The sequence below is a fragment of the Pithys albifrons genome, chromosome 2 (genome assembly GCF_047495875.1).
Source record: "Pithys albifrons albifrons isolate INPA30051 chromosome 2, PitAlb_v1, whole genome shotgun sequence".
Taxonomy (NCBI): Eukaryota; Metazoa; Chordata; class Aves; order Passeriformes; family Thamnophilidae; genus Pithys; species Pithys albifrons.
Window position 1 is genome coordinate 54,748,468 of NC_092459.1, and position 20,697 is coordinate 54,769,164.

Below are 20,697 nucleotides of genomic sequence, written 5' to 3' on the forward strand. Positions count from 1 at the left end.
TAATACAGCTGTTGTTTGGTGGAAATATAAAGGTTTGCAATTAAATATTCTTTTTGTTTTACATAGAAGAAAATTCTCTGCAAGAACACAACTATCCAACACATATGAATCATGGATTGTGACATCTAACTTCTAGAACTGTTTCTCAACCAGCAGCAAAAAATTAGACTGTATGTTGCAGAGCAGTTCCAATCCTGGTGTGATGATGGGCTAGGGGAATTTATATGATGGGCTAGGTGAATTAATATGTAAGTTTCCATATGTAACTTCTCTAATGGTCAATTTGTATTTCTCATCTTCTGTTTAGGATTGCAAACACAACACAGGTGGTTCATATTGTGATAGATGCCTTCCTGGCTTCTATGGTGATCCTACTAAAGGATCAGCTGAAGACTGTCAGTTGTGTGCTTGCCCCTTAAATATACCTTCTAACAAGTAAGTCCTATATTTATTGTATATTACAATTTTACACTTAGTGGATTGCATAATTTCTTGATTTATGTTTTTGCATGTACATTTAAAATCTTCTTCATTTCAGTCAAATAATATATTCTGCAATATAAACTTATTTTTTAAAAAAATAACTTTTACAGAGTGCTTCACAGGCAGAGATCAAAACAAAAGTTGGATGAGACTAAGCTAGAAAGAACAACACAGTTATTTGCATGACTGCTTTTCAAATCAGTTTGCTTTTCTGTCCTCCTTGAGAGTAGTTATTTCTAGTTTCAAAGCTGAATTTACAGATTTGATGGCTGGATTTTTCATTAACTGAATTTAAAATCAATTTCTGTTGATCAGGTAAAATAGTGATTTTTTCTGCTCAGTGATTTGTTTGGAATTCTATATTCATTCTTAGATCTTGCAAGTGAAAATATTGTGTCAGCATATCTCAGAATAATCGCTATATTTGTTTTATTAAACAAAATACTAGTGAAAAGTTATTCAGAATTCTGATCTAAGAATAAAAGTTTTCTTCATTCCAAAAGCTTGTCTATGCTGCTTAATAGCTTAATTTAATAGACCAAGTGGCTTGAACATTTTTTCATTAGTTTTGTCCCAGTCAGTACCTGGGAAATAACAGTACCAAAATCATTTTACACGATGTAGTTGAATAAAACTGTTCTGAGTCTTGTCTGTGCCATTGTGTCTTATTAAAATTGCACTGATCAGAGAAGGAATAGTCTGAGCACTTATGAGCAGAAATTCCAGGGGACTGTATAATGGGAGCCTGCCTTCTTGTTAGCACTGCTCTTGAGTTGATTTTATTAGATTTATGTGGCTTTTTTATATCTGCTGCTCAGGCGTTGTTCCTCTGACGTCTTCATTACTTCCTATTTCCTTGCATCATTAATTAATTATCTTGTTTAAGAGCATTGTGATGATGACAAAGCAGGAAAACCATGATCACATTTCAATCTTGCACAGATGTGCAGCAAACCAAGTCTAGACTGAATTTAGGTTCTGACAGGCAAAATACCTGGAGACCTCCATTATGTATTTATCAGAGGTCTGTGCACTTTACTTTCCTTTTTTGATGTTGAGAGTCTCCTTTTCAATACTTTTACTTAAAAATAGAGGTACAAAATAAACACGTAGTATAAATGTTCTTTGAACTGTGAAGCTGTGTAGGTCCTGAATCCTGTGAAGTTTGGCTTTCTAGAACTCATTGTATGGTTCAAGCTCTCATGACATTACAGTTCTAGACCAATTTTAAGTTTATTTATGAGGAAAAAAGAGGTTTTTAAAGATTTAATGTGTTACCTGTAGGCTGATAAAATACTTTCTTTTCTTTCTTACTTAGTTGGCAGTGAGTTTTTTATTTCAGGAATATTTGTAAATTATTCAGATTCCTTCACATGAAAAATAAAGAAAATTCTACCAAGTTTGTGTTGCTGCACAAATGTAGTATAAGTCATGTACTTTCTGTGTAACTGAACAAGTTACAATGATTAATTATATGTAGAAATTATTGTAAATAGCTGTGTATAGATTTTATCCTTCAGTATTTAATTTCTAACATGACATAACAGGGCATCTGTAGGTCTCTAAGCTTAATAGTAAATTCCTGCTACGTAGAGAATATTGTCCATGCAATGAGCCTGCGAGATATATTTCTATTTAAAAATAAGTTTTAACTTTTATGACAGTGTCCCATTTCTTTATGATGTTTATACTGGTTCCCATCACTGCTCTCACAGCACCTGAGTCTCTTTTTTTTGCAATGTCATATAAAGTGGAAGAGAATTGTTTCGTTCATTTTAGAAATGATGTGGTAATGGTGTTGTTCTGTTGTTGACCTAAGTCCCTCTCCTGTTTTCTAGTGGCAGGAGTTTCCCTATTTAGCCTTTGAAGCCAATCATAAAACTGCCTTCTGAAGCGCAAGAGTCATAAGTGGCTTGCCATATGTTAGAAAAGAGCACTTGGCCAAATCAGGAAACTAAAATTGAGTTGGCTGGGCTTATTTTCTAGATTCTTGGCTGTATTTTCTTTTTTTTTTTTTTAATGTATCTACATATATGTGCTTATATGATGGAAATGAGATCAATACTCATATTATAAATGGTATATTTAATGGACACTGGTCTTTGTCCTATCTCTTCTCATTAAGGTATCACTCCTACAACCTGTTCTAACATTCTTAGTCCTTAAGGGCTTCAAATAAACCGATTTTTTCCATAAAAATTATCTATGTATTTTTTTTCTACCAAATATAGATGTCTGGGATAATTACTGGTCTTCTCTTGATGTGGTGATAAATTAAGTATGGGTAACAAAGACTGACAGGAATGTTTTATCACTGGAAATGGGAGATAGAAGGTATCTCACTCAACCTGGGAAGGTCACAAGTAAACTCTTAGCATGTGAACTGGGAATTTGTGTTGGTCTCAGAATGTTAATATTTTCTTGTAGTATTAAATAAAATCACAAACATATTCTCAAGGGATGTTTTCTATAACATAGTTGTAAGCTTTTGGGAAGTGCTGTCTGCCAACATAGACTTATCTCATATATCCCTGTGCTGGTTTAAAGGTAAATTGGCAGGAGAAATTAACGCAATTCAAAAGGGATTGCAAGTCAGAGTTACAATTTACTAAAAAGATTACAATAAATACAGTGATACAGAGAAAAATTGGGTTTAACCCACAAAAGAACAGATGTATAACCCAGCCCCCTGGGACACGAGCAGAATGGTGTTCAATAGTCCCTGTCCTGAGTGCCACATGGTTCCCCTGAGTACAAAGGAAAAGGAAAGGAAAACCTGTTGGTGAGGATGATGATCACAGTCTTGTCGAGAGTGGCAGTTACAGTCCTGCTGAGGTTTTGGTCCACTTCTGGATCTGACGAGTGCTACCAAAAGTCCCAAACCTGAAGATTATATATGCTCAGGTTCAGGTGGGAACGCCCAGTGCCTCCCCCAGGGTGAGGAGTTTCCCAGTGTTGATTTAACTCTGTGAGTCATGCGATATTCTTGGAATCTTTGATGGTCTAGGCCATTGCCAACTGCTTATTATGCCAGTCCCTAATTGCTCATTGGCAGACATAACCCCTCGGGCTGGGTGTGAAGGTGCTGAGATCTCGCCAGAGGGGAGTTACCACGCTTGAGTCACTGGTGTGAAGATAGAAACATTCCTGTGCCTTGCAGAGTTTTTTAACACCCAGCTTGTAGCCTGAGGTGTCTGATGTGCCCTGGGCAGCTGCTGCAAACAGTCCATTACTGACAGTTCATCAGAAATTATATAGAGGATGCAGAACACACAGTTTTTTTTACACCCACTGGTCCCAGCCACTGTAACTAAGACAATACCCTACTGTGTATTCATAATTGAACTGTGTCCTGACTGGTACTAATGTTGTTACTGTATGTAAAAAACAGTAAAGAGCAGTGATAAATCAAGACAGAGTATGATTTTTTTGAAGCTTGTTTTGGCCAATCAGTACTTACAGTTCTTTAGTATTTAGCTCTAGCGAGTAATGAGGTTCTCAGCAATCAGGAAGATAAACTCTTCTTTTCTTAGCCTACTATTAAACAATAAATAACACGGAGGAATAAGGACATCACTCACCAGACCAATGTGGTCAAGCGAATGCCATTTATTACACACTGCACACGGTTTATATAGGGTTAAAGCTAGGTTCTATTGGCTAAATTGAACCTCACACCATCAGGCCACAACTTTTAATTGGTTATAATCCATATCTCACAAGTACAGTGTTTTGGTGAACTCATCCTGACTATTTTCAGGTACACCTCCGATGTTATGTGGGAAATCTGAGGAGTTCTCATGAGAAACTTCTGGGGAGTTGCTGAGAACTCCCAGGGCGTGATTTCTCCTTTACCGGTCTGCAGCAGCTGTGGCCTTGATTATTCTCAGCTGCTTTCAGTCTCAGAGGCTCTATATAGGTCTGAATTTCTCACCGTTGATTTTTCTGTACCAACATGCTATCACCTATTTCTTTATAGTATGCAGACGGTAATTTCTCATTATATTAATGTTTGATATGTTGAGATGTGGATTGACAATTAAGTCAGAGAAAGAATCAAGGAGGCTAGGTCTGAGCATAACCCTTAAACCACAGAAATTCTACTATTCATTATTATTGGTTAGTAATAATAAATACATCATTATTATAATTATCATCATTATTACTGCAACATTTAAAATGCATGCAGTTGAATTCAGAGTCTTGGTGGCACTTTGGTAAAGTCAATTTTGTGCAACGCTTTAAAGGGCTCTGATAGCATCTCCACAAAGTTTCCCCATGTAGTTCTTGGAAAGAGTGAGGTTGGGACTGACAAGCAGAAACTTATTTGAAGTAAGTCAGATGCTGCTGATTATATTCAATAATAATGTATGCTTTCATTGCTATTAAAAAAGAGAATGAGCAATTATTATTTATTCAACTGACTCCTCATGCATTCATAAATCCATTATTAAGTAAATGACATTCCAAACTAATACAAATGTAATTCTTATGGGAAAAGGAAAAATCCCAATACCGGTCTATATTTATTGGACTTGACCATGACACATTTTTCTTACTGATCTCTTATGTCTATAGGATAACAAAGAATAAAGAGTAACTTTAAAAAAGTTTGAGTTGAAAAAAATTTAAAGAGATCACAGATGGATGACTCCTGAGAAGTGGTGTGTAGTCACCAGCAGCTAATCACATTAAATTATTCTAATTAAACTTTTCTGCCTTCCCTGTGCCTATTATTTTCCAGAAAGTGTTGTAGTATGCCCTGCTTTAATATATCCAAGGTTGGATTGTATCTATTTGTTATTGCTGTAGCATGAGCGGTTACTTTGAACATACCTTCCTTCTGATGTTTTTGAGCAATTCTATTGCTCCTCAACTTCTCTTTTCCTAGGTTACAAAAGATTAATTTAGCATCTTCTTTTCAGGTAGATCTTTTGTTTTCCCCTTGTGAATAGTCACTCCACGATGCACCTGATCTTATTCTTTTATTTTTAGTTTTTTCCTTTTTCTATTTTTCCGTTTGGTTGACCAGGGTTGAACACCATTATTTAGATGAGGCCTTATAAAAATGCTAGTGTGTTTCTATCTCTAATAATCATTACAGAATTATAGAAGAACAGATTGCCTCTTTTTCTGTGAAGTATCTTTTAGAGTCTCAGGAGGTTTTTTCAGAAAAGTGTGTTAAGGGAGAAAGATTATGGAAAGCAGAATGCTAACACAGAAGGAGCACAGTTCAGAGTTAAACGGTTAAACAGGGACATTGAGAGGAGGAGCTTGTAAATGCCTACAGTATTCCTATTCATAAAAGAAAGAAAATAACACAAAACAGCCAAAAATAATTAGAGCATAGCAAAGAGGTAAAGCCTTCTAGTCTGCAAGATATTCTTAAACTTCAACGTGCGTGTGGCTTCCAGGTTGAGGTCATTGGCACTTGATTAACTCAAGTGTGCTCTCTGGGAAGCTGCATGAGATATTTCCCTTTTTGCCCCTCCCATTTCTTGTTCACTGGGTTCCTTTTACCACTGACATACACAAAGTTAACTGAGCTTTTAATCAGTTGTGCTTCAGAGAGATTTATATAGGGGCTGTATTATAGCTTAGATTGTTTTGCCAGGCCCTGGGGGGCACAAACAAACAGCTGTACATTCCTGCCTTTTTAATGGTATCCAGACCACTCAGTGGCAGGCTCAAGTCCCGTAATAACAGGCTATTGGGATGCTGCCATCCGTTGCTCTATATTCAGTGTTTCAGAAATAGCAGAGTCATTCCAAATTCAATTTGCTGGAGTTGAAATTAAGCTCCGTGTCCTAGACCAGAATCACTTTTCCTGGGCACTATTTTGCAAATGAACCATCTCTGAAGTGGGAAGACAGCTATGCTGCTAACCATCTTTTCTTTATGTTTCTTTCTTGTTCCTCTTCTTTCTCAATATCAACAACACAGCTTTAGCCCGACATGCCACTTTGACCAAAGTCGTGGATTAATATGCGATGAATGCCCCACTGGGTATGTGGGACCACGCTGTGAAAGGTAAGCAGGCTTTTAACCATATGACAACTGTAACAAAAGTATTGATCACGTGAAACTGTTCTACCTTTTTATTACATGCCCTTCTCATTCCCATTCCTGTGTGCTGAAACTCACTGAAGAAATTCCTGTGCATTTTTTTTGATACTGCATACATGAATTGGTATTTTGCTAGGGCTTATTTTATTATCTTACGGTAAAATGTAAAGTTTCCAAGATTTTTCTGAGAAGTAAGAGTTTTTGTTTAAGAAGTTTCTTCTAGCCTGTCACTCTTCTGAGATTCTTGTAATTATTTTGTCTCTTTCATTATTTGAATGTTTAGAGCATGGTGAATAGAATATGCTGTGAATTACTGATTCCTCTCTTAAAGAAGCTAATATGCAGTGAAAATACAGCTCTTCTAATATGTTATTTGTAGATTTTAATTATTTTTAAAATAATATTTTACATTTTTGTTGCTTCTTGTTCCCCTTTATTTAGCACAAAGAACAAACTAGGTTTTAATGACAAAAAGGATAATTCTTCCTTGTCACATATATTAAAAAGCTCACTATGTATTTCCTGCATTTATACAAAGATATTATTCTGAAAGGATCATATAGAGAATTTAATTGCAACAGATGGCTAGTGTGAGTGCTGGTGCTAAGCTCCCAGGAACACCTTTTCACGGGACATGAGACCACATAAGCAAAGGGATCTTATCACTGTGTCTGCATGCCTTTGGTCCCTTGGGATTTAACATGGATGGAACAGCTTTCAAGAGCAGTTAGTGTGCCAGGGGACCTCTGCTAGTTGTTTGGAAGTAATAAGGAATCAGTATTGGCTTTGTCTCCATTATCCTAGTCCCCTGTGACCCTGCCAATGACACTTCTTTAAGGTGGCTGGCAAAGTTAAGGGGTGTGAAATCATGGCACTGGGATCTCTCAGTAGGCTTTTGGCATTTGGCACTGCCATGAGCTGCTTGAAGTGTTTTCCATTGTAAACCCTAAAAAAATACAAGGTTTCTGCATGAAGTCTTACAATACTCTGGCTGAGATGAGAAGAAATAGGAATGAACCAAGAGGAAGAACCAACCAAAAAAGCAGCAACCTGACCATATGCTGTGAATCTCCTTATAGTCCCGTCTTTCCAATTTGCAGCTACTTCCTTTTAAATTCCCTTTTGTGCTATAACTGTCCTGAAGTGAGAGTGCAGGCTGTCACCTGTTTCCACCCATCAACACCAAGTCTGCTCCTGCTGCACGCTATTTCTGCCTGTCTTTTCCTGTCTGTCTTGGAAGTCATCACCTTCTTTCAGCTAGTGGGGTGTGATGTTAATGACGGCAGGAATAAATCACATCGAGAGCACTTTAGTGGCAGTTTGTCGATGCAGGGTCATTGACAGCTTCCATTAGCAACAAGTACTGTTTCTGAGTGGAGCACAGGCTGTAGATGAAGTAGGATAGAATCTAAATAAATGATGGGCTTGGATTTTAGCCTGATTTCCAAAGGAAATAGGGCTAGTGAGATCTTTTTGTCTATCTGGCTGCCTGCAAAGTCATCTGAACTTGTAGGGCAATTTTTAACCAAATTTGGCAGAAGGATAAAAGGTTTCAAAGATAGTAATTGTTCTCAGTGGTTTTGTGAAAATAAGGGACTAAATAGAGGTTAATAAATCAGGACATGTCATAGGGAGAGAATATTGTGTGAACTCTCACCTGATTAAACAGCAGAGAATACATGAGATAGAGAACAAGAGAGATTACTGAATGTTCTGCCCCTAAGAAAACTTTCATGGGGCAAGGAAAAAAGTGCTGCTGTAGCCTGAGGGATTACTCCCTGCTGAATAGCAACATCCTGCAGCAAATAGTCAGCCCTTAGCCTTGTAACCACAAGTTATAAATCCACTGGAAATTAGGGCATTAATTCCAATACTCACAGAACTATTTGCTTTCACTTGTAACAAGTTGCTTGGAAATGTCTGCAGCTGTCAATAACAATGATCAGGAGAAAGCATGTTGCCTTTTGCTATTAACAGGTTGAAACATAATTGCTGAAACAGTTCACATGAAATTCCTGTTCATTTTAGCAACTACAAAGTGACAAGTGATCTCAGCCACATGATTCATTAGCTGAACAATCCTAAATTATCGTGACATACTAAGTATCATGAAGTGAGCATGCACAGTACTGTACTTATTTGGGCTCTCAAAATATCCTGTCCCCTAGGGAGATACGTATACATGTCTGAGTTGTAAAATGTCAAAAAAAAATTGCTCCTTCTCTCACTTGTACTCTTCAGGAAAATGTTGCCAAAATTGCTCAATGTTCTGAAGGGTCCAGCTCATAACACCATCAAAATAATTGCAGGTTGGGAGTTACCTTGTATCTATAACTGTAGAGAAAGGCCAGCTTTCCCACTTAATATTTTTCCCCAGCAAAGCGGGCGTAAGATTTTTTTCCCTTTGATCATTGCTCACTTTTCCAAAGGCATATGAAGTAGGATGGACATTCTCTTAACTTCATAGAAAGGATGTATGAGAAAACCCTGGGCTCAAAGGACAGCTTTTTGACATTTACAGGATGATGAAATACATTTTCCAAATACAGTCTTGATAGAGATAAGAGCGCACAGCTTTAGGGAAAAGAAGCAAAATGAGTGAGCTTTTTCTGTAGCACTCTGTCATTTATGTTCATAGTTTCAGTGACCTTTTCCTCCTAGAAGGAGAAATGAGAGGTCAGTGTACTGCATGTGTGGGAAGAAGGGTGAGTTGGCTCATGCCCCACCTTGCTCATTTTTCAAGTCTAGCACAGAATGCCACCAACCACAGTCTCTCATGAGTGCTGTGGCTGCAAACTGCTGCTCATTCTAGGTAGTCGAATTCTTCCACTCATGCCAAAGGACCAAGTCTGTGTTACAGTGCTGATGGGAAAAGGGTCAAACATTTCAGGAGATTTGATACAACAAGTGTCTTATGTAGTATTGTTTACAGCTTGCAAAGGTACGCACTCCGGCTTTAGAAAATGCAAGATTTATAGTTGGTCACACAACAATAACATCTGTGCTGTGCACCTGAGTTAAGATGTCTAACTGCATGCTCGCAAGCTTCTTTCTCCACAGGGCTTTTGCCTGATTCTGTACACAGGTTGAATGCACATAAATTTCAAAGACTCTGTAAAAATAGTAATTCTAGACTTTCAAGTGTTTGCATTTGCAGCCTTAAATAACTCTGTCTCAAGAGATTTTTTTTCTAGTAAATATAAAGAAATGTATAAAATAGGCCTACTTGTGTTTCTGTGTGTACATGTGTATATACACAGCACCATACAGACTGCTATGAAGAATATTAACTCCATACTGTCCAGGCTCAGTGCACATACATACACATACATATATTTAAATAGTATCCCTGCATTTGGCACCACTTCTGCTAAGTAAAACCAGTGTCAGTCACAGATAAACCTACATCAGAGAGTAAAAATTAGAGTAGAAAAAATATATGTAAACAATCTTTTCTGCACTGCTTTTACTGTTAATTTTGTTTATTTTTTAATCTCAGAGACACTATGTTTTACTTAGCGGTCATTTATTTATACATGTGTTTTGTGTAATTCCTAAAAGTAATTTTCCATGCTATATTCATTATTGATGGTTTTTAATCTAAACCTTGCCAAACATATAATGCTTTGAATCTGAGAAGAGTAGCTGAAGTAGGAATGTCCTTAAGGGAACAAAGATGGAATTAATGAATGTGAATTTTTTAATCTTCTCCTATAAATTCAGGAGAAGTGAGGAAAAAGAGGAAGAATTTACACATAGATACAGGTACACAGTTTGTTTTTGAGCTTAACTGATTTATCCCAACTTTCGGGATCATCATCAATTGGATTCGCAATTATATATGTATACAAGAAGAATATGGCTATGTGATAGTAGTGGGTTTTTCTAATTTTAATTATCAAACTCTGAACTGATGAGAATACAAAGAGTTATCAAGGTCTTCTGCTATTAATAGAAGGAAATTATTAACAGTGCATTTTGCACAAATCCCTGAAGTATTCGTTCTGTGAACTGCTTGGCAAGATTCTGTGAATGCTATCAGATACAGAACTAACCCCTAAATGAAAGTGAAAGAGGAAAATGAACACACATTCAGTGAAGTCAAATAGATGAGTAGGACCAAAAGATACAGATTTATGACAGATTTACACCAGTAGTAAGTGAGAGAGACCTTAGCAAAGTCTGGATTAACTTATCTGGTTTAGATAAAGTAAGATAACTGCATGAATTACCTAAATATTCTTTAGTTTTGATAAAACATGACTATTAATTGTTGCATCTTAAGATACATTTTTGGCCATTGTAGCTGAGATGTCATCACTGAAAAAATCCAACTGATTTTGGCAAAATTAAGCAAAAAATCATTATTTTGTGGTTGCTGAGATCTCCTTTATCAAGGAAAAAATATCCATTTCTTTGCAGAAAATAAAATAAATGCCTACATTCATGACATGTTCTGAAAACAAAATGCCTGAATTACTCTAATGACAAGATTTTGATGTCTTGTTGCTATGAGGGAGTAATTGTAAAAGGTAACTATGTTATCACAGTTGGCTAGATTGTGAAAAACTCACGGTCTTAAATGCTTACATGCACCAAAACAACTGGACTATTTATATGTATTATTTATCTATGGTCTGCATTGTGGATATTTTCAGAGAATGGAAAAAACCCTATTTTGTGTTATATCTTACTACAAAATACTGTTCAATTAGTTCCTACTATCATTTCCTCTCTAGTCTCAATTATCCATTTCTTATAATCTTTGCTAATGATATTGAATAATATTAACAAATGTTTAGACAGCTTTGTTTAGGATCCAGTTGAGATATTCTGGAAGCAAGGAAAAGGAAGGGCTTGATAAACATAAAGGGATGAGAGTGAAAGGAGAGTAGTGCTCTACATTCATGTATTAGGATAATACACAAAATCTTTGTTCAACCATGCCATCCAATACTTTTATGAAGTAGAGTGGATATCCGTGTACATTAGAACTGCATTCAAACTGACTTTAAAGTAGTAGAAACCATTAATTTATGCAACATGTTTTATGTACTTTCTGTTTTCTTTGTACTAATTGGAGTTCATCTGAGATGCACACAAATAACTTCATTAGCTAGAACTGGGCAATTTCTCTTTTTTTTTCTTCAATATCTACAAGTTGCTCTTACTATGAAGTGCAAGTAAATGTACTGGAAAGGGAAAGCAGACCAGAATATAAATAGGAAATAGGCTGTGAGATGAGTAGAAATTTGCTTTAAATGCAAAGTCAAGTTAGGTCAGATTCACTAATCTGTTCTACATGGTACTCACAGGAAATTGCTGGTGGGCAAGGTGGAAAAGAAGGTGATATTTTTAAACAACTCTCTTAAAATGCGAAAGGTATAGTACACACCAACATAGTTCCTGTGATAATAAGCAATCCTTTTGTTACCTGCCTGTACACAGAGATTAGCAATCCATTAATCAAACAAATCTGCCTATGCAGTATATCAGGGGAAGGCTAAGTCAGGAGAGGATCTTATTAGGTAAACAAATTTATGTGTGTATTACATTCTAAAGTTGTTTTTCTAAATTAAACAAGTTTCTAAGGTAAGGGGAAAAAGTCATCAGCTTGCTGGTAAATGAGTACAGAACATCTAGGCATGACGTGCTGAAATTCAAAGCATATCTAACCCAGAATAATAGAGTAGTTTAGTTGGAAGGAACCTTTAAAGGTCATTTCGTCCAAACTCCCCTCCTCTAGAGTGCAAATAAAGTTTCTCACTATGCTTTGTCTCTCTGTCAGTGCCAGTGACAAGATTTTTCTCCCACTGAAGTCTAATTACTAGCAGAACTGGCAGGATTTCAGCTGGTACTGTATCTTCAGTGTTGTTAAAAAGGAGAAGGAAGGAGAAAGGAAAAAAAAAGCTTCAGACACACGAGATAATTTTTTTGTGATTAGGGAGGCAACAGAATTAAATATTTCTAATGAGAGGATCATTTAAGAGTCCTAACTGATGATGTCTTTTACCTTAGGTGTGCAGAAGGCTATTTTGGACAACCTCTAATACCAGGGGGATCATGCCAGCCATGCCAGTGTAATGACAACCTCGACTTCTCCGTTCCTGGCAGCTGTGACAGCTTGTCTGGTGCTTGTCTGATATGTAAGCCAGGTACAACAGGCCAATATTGTGAGAGGTGTGCTGATGGATATTTTGGTGATGCTCTTGATGCAAGGAACTGTCAACGTAAGTCACAAACTTTTACAGTTCCTGACAGTATTGATCTATCTTATAACTGTGTTCCTGAGAGGAAGATTGTGCCTCTGTATGTGTGAGCAGGAGAATAATACAGCATAGTTACATCTCTAAAAATGATTTTGTGCATCTGCATCTGAAAAGGGAGGCTTTAAAGTAAATAGAAAGAACATATTTAAAAAGTTGTAGTTGAAATAGACATGGAAAAAAACAGGGAGAGTGGAGCACTGCATGTATGCAAAAGGTTATACTAAATGTCAAATCTACAAAAATAAATACAAATAAATGAAAACTATTCACTAAAACTGCTATATGCAGAGAAATCCTGTTAACTAGTGAGACTGGTGATGAAAACAGTGATGTTTCTTTTACTGTAGGGTCCAGCTGTGGCAGCACTTGTGTCCTCCTTCCCACCTACATGATCTCAGTAAGAGTTGGAAACTGCTGCTGCTGTTTATAGGGCAAGGTTCTCCCACCTGTAAAGCAGAATCTAAAGTCTCCAGACCAATTTTCTAAAGTGCTCTGGAGGAAGATACCTGGCGCTGCAGCAAGCTACCACTTCTGAGTGGTGGCATATTGTTTAAGTATGAGCCCCAGCTCATACTTGCACATAGTGATTACAAAAAATTATTGAGAGGAGATGGAAGATTTGGTTGGAATAGGAGTTTTTGCTCCTGTAGGAGGCAGTGGCTCTCTCTGAGCCATTACTGGCACAATTCAGAATGCAGAACAAGTGCTTATTAACGTAAAAACATTCTTCATATACCCTTCCATCCTATTCTGAGAAATGGAATAAAACAGGTTAAAAACTGCCCTCAAAGAGAGGGTTATTTTATTTCACTGTCACAAGGATTTAATTCTTTTTGATTCTTTGGAATAAGCTCAGATTAACTCCACTGAGTGTTATAGCAGGATAAAATTATGCAAGTAAAAGAGCTAGAGCATTGTCTAGCTGCTGTCTGCTTAGGAACATGGAGACCATGTCTGCAGGATGTGTTGCAAGCATGGGGCTGTGAGCCAGTAGCATCCATTTCCAGGACTTGGACTTGCAGTGTGAAAGTGAAAATACTAGGTTGTGTTGGACCACCTAAGAGTGTGTGGGACACAACAAGATGCAGAACACCACCTAGTTTCTCAATTAAGGCTAATAAATACTCATGTATGCAAAATCATAGATAACTATGAAGACACACCTGTGAAAATGCTTTCTGTACCTTATGCAATGCTGGCAAAAATTTGGACAATCACATATATTCTCTGCACGAGTTAACAGGTTGTGGTGAATGTTGTTGTATAAGTTAAAATGTTAAGTGTGTAAAGTGATTTAAAAAGAATTGTATTTCAAAATCATAGCTTCCAGAACCTTGTCATCATTCCTGAGGCATCAATAGAATTGTTGCTTTGACCATAGTGGCAGCTCCATGAGAAAGAAATTTAATATGAAGAGCATTCAGAAAACACACAATTAAAACAAAAGTATTAAAAATAAATACATATTTTACATTGAATTCCAAGCTTTGCTTTTGTTGTTAGTATCACTGACAAGGAGAGCCCCCTAATGTATTCATAGCCTTATGCTTGCTGTTACCTTGTGTTCATCTCCTCCGTCTTTCATGTGCTCTTTCTTTTTTGCATATGATTTTTTTATTTCCTTTGCAGACTTCCATGAAATTTGCCCTGCAGCTACAATATCAGAGGAACTGTGCCTTTACTTTGTTGTTTTCCATTTTGTTCCTTATTAAAAAGCCAAATCCAAGAGTATTGCAAAGCATGAATTTGCTTTCAAATTATTGTTTGAAATGTTTCTTGCTCTTTCTCAGTGCAGCACTGTTGTGTGTATTAACCATTTCAAATGACAATACAGCTTTATATCCTCACAGCATCCCTGAATTTTTTGGTGTATCTATACAAAATCATAAATCTAAGAACAGTGAACAAATGTCCTTGGCAAACTTGATTTGGTTCTAGTAGGTTGTTTATTGGAGTGAAACAGCACAGTGTGCTGAAGCAAATACCTGGAGGTTGTGCTGATGGTATTAGATCTCAGTGTCATGAGATGAATTAAAGCAAATATTCAAGTGTGCCTATGTTCCACTGCATAGGTACTACTTTTGGAGGAGAATAAGTGTGTAGGTTGATCATAAATACATGCTCATGAATACTTACACAAATCTAGAGAGTATGAAGGGTCTTGACCAGTGTCATTTTGGAAGAAAGTAAGACAAAGTTCTCTGACAGGCTATATTGTCTTAAAACAACCGTTTGGAGGTTTGGGCAAGAGCTAATTTTCCCAGGAGATGTGAATTAATGAGAAGGCTTTAGGTGAGATAAATGCAATTTATCAGATTGAGTAAGTTTATTAGACAAATAGCCCTGACTTTGTTTCTTCTGTATGTATGTACTGCCAGAGCCAAGAAAAACAGTCAAAGTCTTGATATTCTAAGTTCTCCCTTATCACTGCATTCCACTTAGTCATCTGTGAGTGAGTTAAAACACCGTGGTGTGCTGTTTGTCTTAGTATGTCATATAAATAGGACAAATTCATCTGTTTATGAAATCAATGTAAATTTTATTTCTGATTCTTGTGTTTCATATGCCTGGTAAGCAAAATAATTAAAATCAGACTGACTTTTTTTTTAGGTCTGTATAAAAATGTTGGTGAAATGCTATTAATTTGCATTGAGGATTGTGGTTTGTTGGGTCTGAGCTTTTGCATCATCTTTTCCCACTGACCATTTTGATTAGAAAGATACTCAAACATATATGTACAGTGATACTCATCACTGTGTACAGTTTGGAGTGTCAGCAGTTTTAAAACATAAATACCATAGTAAAGAGTGCTGTGTACAGGATGAAAGATAAATTATGGATTTTTTTAGTGTTGAAAACTGAGAGTGAAAGGAAAAGATAAGTGATGTTAATTACATCAGAAGTGTTTTTAAATGTTTGCTTTTAAAAAATATATTACAAAACAGAAAGAGATGAAAACCTCTGAAGGTGTTACAAGACTGATATTAGCAGCAGAACCAACATATTTTTGTTACTTACTCCAGAACTTTTACAAATATTTGAGAAAATGCCATGAACAGAATGGTGAGTTATAGTTGCTTTCATTTAAAAGAAGCAACCTGTGCTGAGTACCTCAAAAGTGAGGAGAGAAAAATAAAAACCCCACCAGTCCTTTCAATTTATAATTGGAAACTGTAAATTACCAAGTCCAATGAAGTAATGAGGGAGGTCCTGTAGTAATAATCTCTATATAGGAAAAATATGACTGTGTTCTTTCACATGGCACCTTCTGACATGAAAGTATGTGACCACCATGTGTTCACAGCTGGAACTCAAGTGTTTCCTAAAATGAAGCTGTCAGATTGAGGAAAGAAACAACATATGCAGGAAGGCAAAGTGTGGACTGGAAACCAAATTTACAGAGTAGATTGATAATCGATGTAGAGATGTGAATTCATTCCCATCTGAGGGAAAGAAAAGGGATGTGCAAGAACCAACTCATGCTGATAGAACCAGTGACTGCATGGTTATAGTCCCTGTGACATCAATCACATCCCTCTTCTCTACTGTGAGTGCTAAAGGGATTTTTTCCTTATCTCTCCATGTCAAAAGGGCTGTGGTTGAAGAACATAAAGAGTGATAAATCTTCCCCAAAATTTCTTTTCTCCTAAAACATAACAACTTAGGAGCCATTTTCCTCAAGAAACAGCATTTTCATTGTCTTTTTAAATCCTTAAGAGAGCATTGTGATGAGCTAGGCTGGTCAGTTGGGTTACATTTCCTCTGGGAACTGTGATGCTGTTGATGAGACAGAAATCCTGGAGAGTCATGGTAGCAGATAATCCTTGATCTCTTTTTCAGCTGCACTCTAGAGTGCTGCCTTGCAGATGAGAGCATTACTGCCCTTATAAGACTCACCCCTGGAGTCAGCCTTGCTCTGGGTCCTCAGCCTGCCAATATTTCCTCATGACCACATTAATAAGGAGTGGACTCCTGGGCAGCAGAACCAGCATGTGTAGCAGGAACCCCCTCCCACTGGCCATAGCTACATTCTGTACACACCCTGCCTGCATCGTTCTGGGTTTTTTTGCTCTAAACATCCTGCTGATCTGAAAGGAATATTTAAAACAAGTTCTTAATGAACTTGAGGCAAAATTTCTGACTGCAATAATTTGCAACAAAATGCCATATTAATGTGGATAGGTTAACATGTGTTGTCAGTGTATGGGAATGACTCCTTCCTGGTTTCCTCAGACTGGGTGTTTCTCAGAGGGGCAAAATCTGCAATGTAAACATTTAGCTACTGGATTTAGCTTCAGGAAACACATTAACATCTCCTTCTTCTTCCTTTGCAGCCTGTCATTGTCATGTCAATGCCTCCTTCTCGGAGCTCTGTGACTCTCGGACAGGCCAGTGCAAGTGTAAAGCCAACGTAATTGGGCGCCGGTGTGATGTCTGCAAAGTGAGTGACGAGAAGTGGTATTTCCTTTCAGCTTTTGTCCCTGTTTGTCTTAACTAAATAGCATTTGGTTTTGGATAGGGTTTTTTGTTGTTGTTGTTCGTTTTTCACTTAAAGGAACATATATGGATTTTTCTTCAGTAGAGAATGGTAAAATCGTTGGTTTTTAAATGTTTTCTAGAACAAAACACAGAACATGGGTTTACACTTAATTAATCTATTTTAAGCCTCACTGTATGTATCAGTATATTTGTATACATGTTGTATACACGTTACATTTTCTATGTTTTCTATAAATAACTTAGTTAAAAGTATTGCAGCTTTGGGGAGTAATCTCTCTGTGAAGAAAGTTGTAAAATGTCTGATAGCATCTCATTAAAAAAAAGAGTAGGGTGCTAGTTTATTTCTGCTGTGAATGTTCTGCTTGTAGAGTTTCTTCTTGTATTGTCCAAACAATGTATTATTTTTTGGTGAAAGTGTCTCTTGCTTTCACTTTGTGTTTTCCTGTCTCATAAATCACTGCAGAAATTGTTTCATAAACTTTCACAGAACTGTCTTCAGGCAGCTAAGGAGTATGTTTTAGCTGGCTGCATGTTTCTCTAGCTCAGTGTAAGGGTTCACAGGTTAAGCCTGTGTCCTCAGAATACCTCCACCTGTGTGTATATTAAAGCATATAAATAATTCTGCAGGAATCAAAGGGATCGTTTCCACCCTTTAAAATTATGTAATTTCTCAAGCTGTTTGCTCACACTCAATTTTCAACAGTATTTATAGAGTCTTTTCAAAGAAAACTTGCTGGTATCAATGGAATTTTCAGATTGCATAATGTACCCAGCAAATAGTTCAGGCTTGTTAATACAATACTGGCAGTTAATTGGAATTGATCTTTGTTTACTAATATGTTTACTCCTGTCTTTATTCCTATACTCTATTATGTCGTGTAGTTTCCATATCTTTACTTTCTAACAGTGTTTACTTTTCATTCTTAAAGCCTAGCTACTTCTGGGCCCCAGAAAAGCTGTTTTGTATACCCTGTGGCTGCAGTGCTTTAGGATCCTTGTCACTGCAATGTGATATGTTGGGAAGATGTATCTGCAAATCAGGATTCATGGGCAGACGCTGTGAAATCAGCAGACAGGTGCCTAAATTGCAGGAAAATGCAGGAAGCAGTCAGCAGATTCGACTACCCCCTCGGAGATGGGGTGCCACCAGTGCCAGTGGGTGCCCACGAGGTGCTTACCGGTCTGGGACTCTGGTAAATGAGAAACTGTGTGCATTGCATGGGCTGACGTCTGTATTTGCTTGTGTTTGGAGCTCAAGCAGCATGGTTTTTTATTTTATTTTAAATACAAGTGCTACAACATAAGAAATTCTTGAGAAATAAAGAGTCTCAGAAGATGGGCAGACTTTTAGGATGCTTCTCCAATCCTAGGGCTTCTTATTGTGCCAGTAGTGATACTGGTGATAAGTCAAATACCAGAATAAATCTCAGAACAGCACCATTAGCAGCAGTATGCATAAAATGCATGGGAGATGTACATAAATCAATGGAATCAGTGGGATCTTCTTGGGTTTGGCAGTGTAAGACTTCCTTTTCCAACAATTCAAGAATCAATAGCTTTAGGAGTTTGCAAGAAGGATCAGCCCCAGAGCCAAAGAGTTACGATCTAATTTTAAAATACTGGTGTTAAAAGTTCTCATTAGTGAATGTGGCCATTTATCTGAGCCATTTTTACCTCAGTGCAGTGCCAGTTATTTGAATGTAATGCCCCAAATTACAGGAGCTTATCACATACCAACTTATTTCCTAAAATGAAGTAATTATGATGCAACTGCTTCTAACAGAGCAGTGTTTTAGGAATGTTGTTTTTTTCTCTCCCTGCAATGCCAAACCTCCACACTTACTACATTCTGTCCGAAAAATACCTGGCAGTGTTTTTTTCTCCTCCACCAGACTCCAGGCCCCATGCTGTATTCATTCATATGGATTCCCCTAGAGAAATGAGCTTTTACCCATTAGACATGCATGAGGTTACTTTGTTGCCCACACAAACACTCAACATACACTGATGGGGACACAATATAAGAACATATTCTGAAAATTCATTGTATTTCCTCATCTTGATCCATGATTTTATCTCTTATTCAGTAAATGTGATTCTTAGAATTTCTGTGTAAATAAGATTTGCTGAGAATTTAACTTGGGAGTCATCTTGAGGTTTGCATCACTGGTCAGAATGTCCTTGTGCAGATCTCCTCACAGAATGCAACCCAGCTTGCTAGTGATCGTTTCTATCTTAATGGAGTGTGCAGTGCTAGTATCAGACTTTTTCTGACTTTCACCCTCATAAACAGAATTTATTAGATCTTATCAAACTTTATTTTGAGAACTAAGATGCATGCTGTGCATTGGTTAGTTCACTGCATTAATCTGAATGTCTGTCCTGAGATTTTCCATATTCACATTTCTGTGTGTTTCTTCCCGTGTGAAAGAAATCTCTAGAGATGGGCATATATGTAATTGAACCTTGGAGTTAATTATGTGAGTTTGAATATTTCTTTCTTGCTGATAACACTGTGTTTTATCATGCAGAAATTGGCAAAATGTTTCAATGTAGAATCTGAAAATGGAAGTCAGTATAATTCTTTATTACCTATTTATTCAAGCATTTTCTTAGGTTCTTCAGGGCAACTTCTGACCTTAGATGTGGTCATGTATTCTGATACCTGCCAGCAGATTCTCTGTGTAGGTGTGGAACTTTGGTATTAACCTCAGAGATCAGATTTCAGGACTTCTTCCTCAAAAGCTTCTGAAGCTTCTGGGAATTCACCAATACAAGAGATTAGGGGTTCTCCTCTGGGACAAATCCATATAAATCATTAAGGTTGAGAAATACGTCCAAGATTATCAAGTCCAACCTCTGATTGCCACCTTGTCAACCAAGTGCCATGTCAAGTCATTTCTTCAACACCTCTGGTATGGTGAAAACACCTCCCTGGACAGCCTGTTCCAATGTCTGACCAGTTTTTCAGTGAAGAAATTGTTCCTGATGTCCAGCCTGAAGCTCCTCTGGCACTGCTTGAGGCTGTGTCCACTTGTTCTGTCACTGGTTGCCTGGAAGAAGAGGCTGGCCCCACCTGGCTACAACCTCCTTTCAGGGAGTTGTGAAGTGTGATGAGGTCATCCCCAAGCATCCTTTTCTTGGAACTAAATAACCCCAGCTCCCTCAGCTGCTCCTAATATAATTTACTCTCTAGACGCTTCACCATCTCTGTTACCCTTCTCCGGACAAGCTCCAGCACTCCAATTTCTTTCTGGTAATGAGGGGCCCAGAACTGGAGACAATATCCAAGGTGCAGCCTCACCAGTGCTGAGTACAGAGAGACAATCACTTCTCTAGTCAAAGCCAGTCCAGCTCCACTGATTTGAGAAATCTACTG

At 37.3% G+C, this 20,697-nt stretch overlaps 1 protein-coding gene across 1 annotated transcript in view; it reads left to right on the forward strand.

Annotated features, from left to right (window-relative positions):
* Positions 1-20,697, forward strand: part of LAMA2 (laminin subunit alpha 2) — a 369,190-nt gene that overhangs the window by 220,179 nt on the left and 128,314 nt on the right. The window contains exons 17-20 of the mRNA XM_071549053.1: positions 308-435; positions 6,427-6,513; positions 12,568-12,779; positions 17,153-17,259. Coding sequence (XP_071405154.1) covers positions 308-435; positions 6,427-6,513; positions 12,568-12,779; positions 17,153-17,259 — 534 coding nt within the window. The remainder of the gene's footprint in view (positions 1-307; positions 436-6,426; positions 6,514-12,567; positions 12,780-17,152; positions 17,260-20,697) is intronic.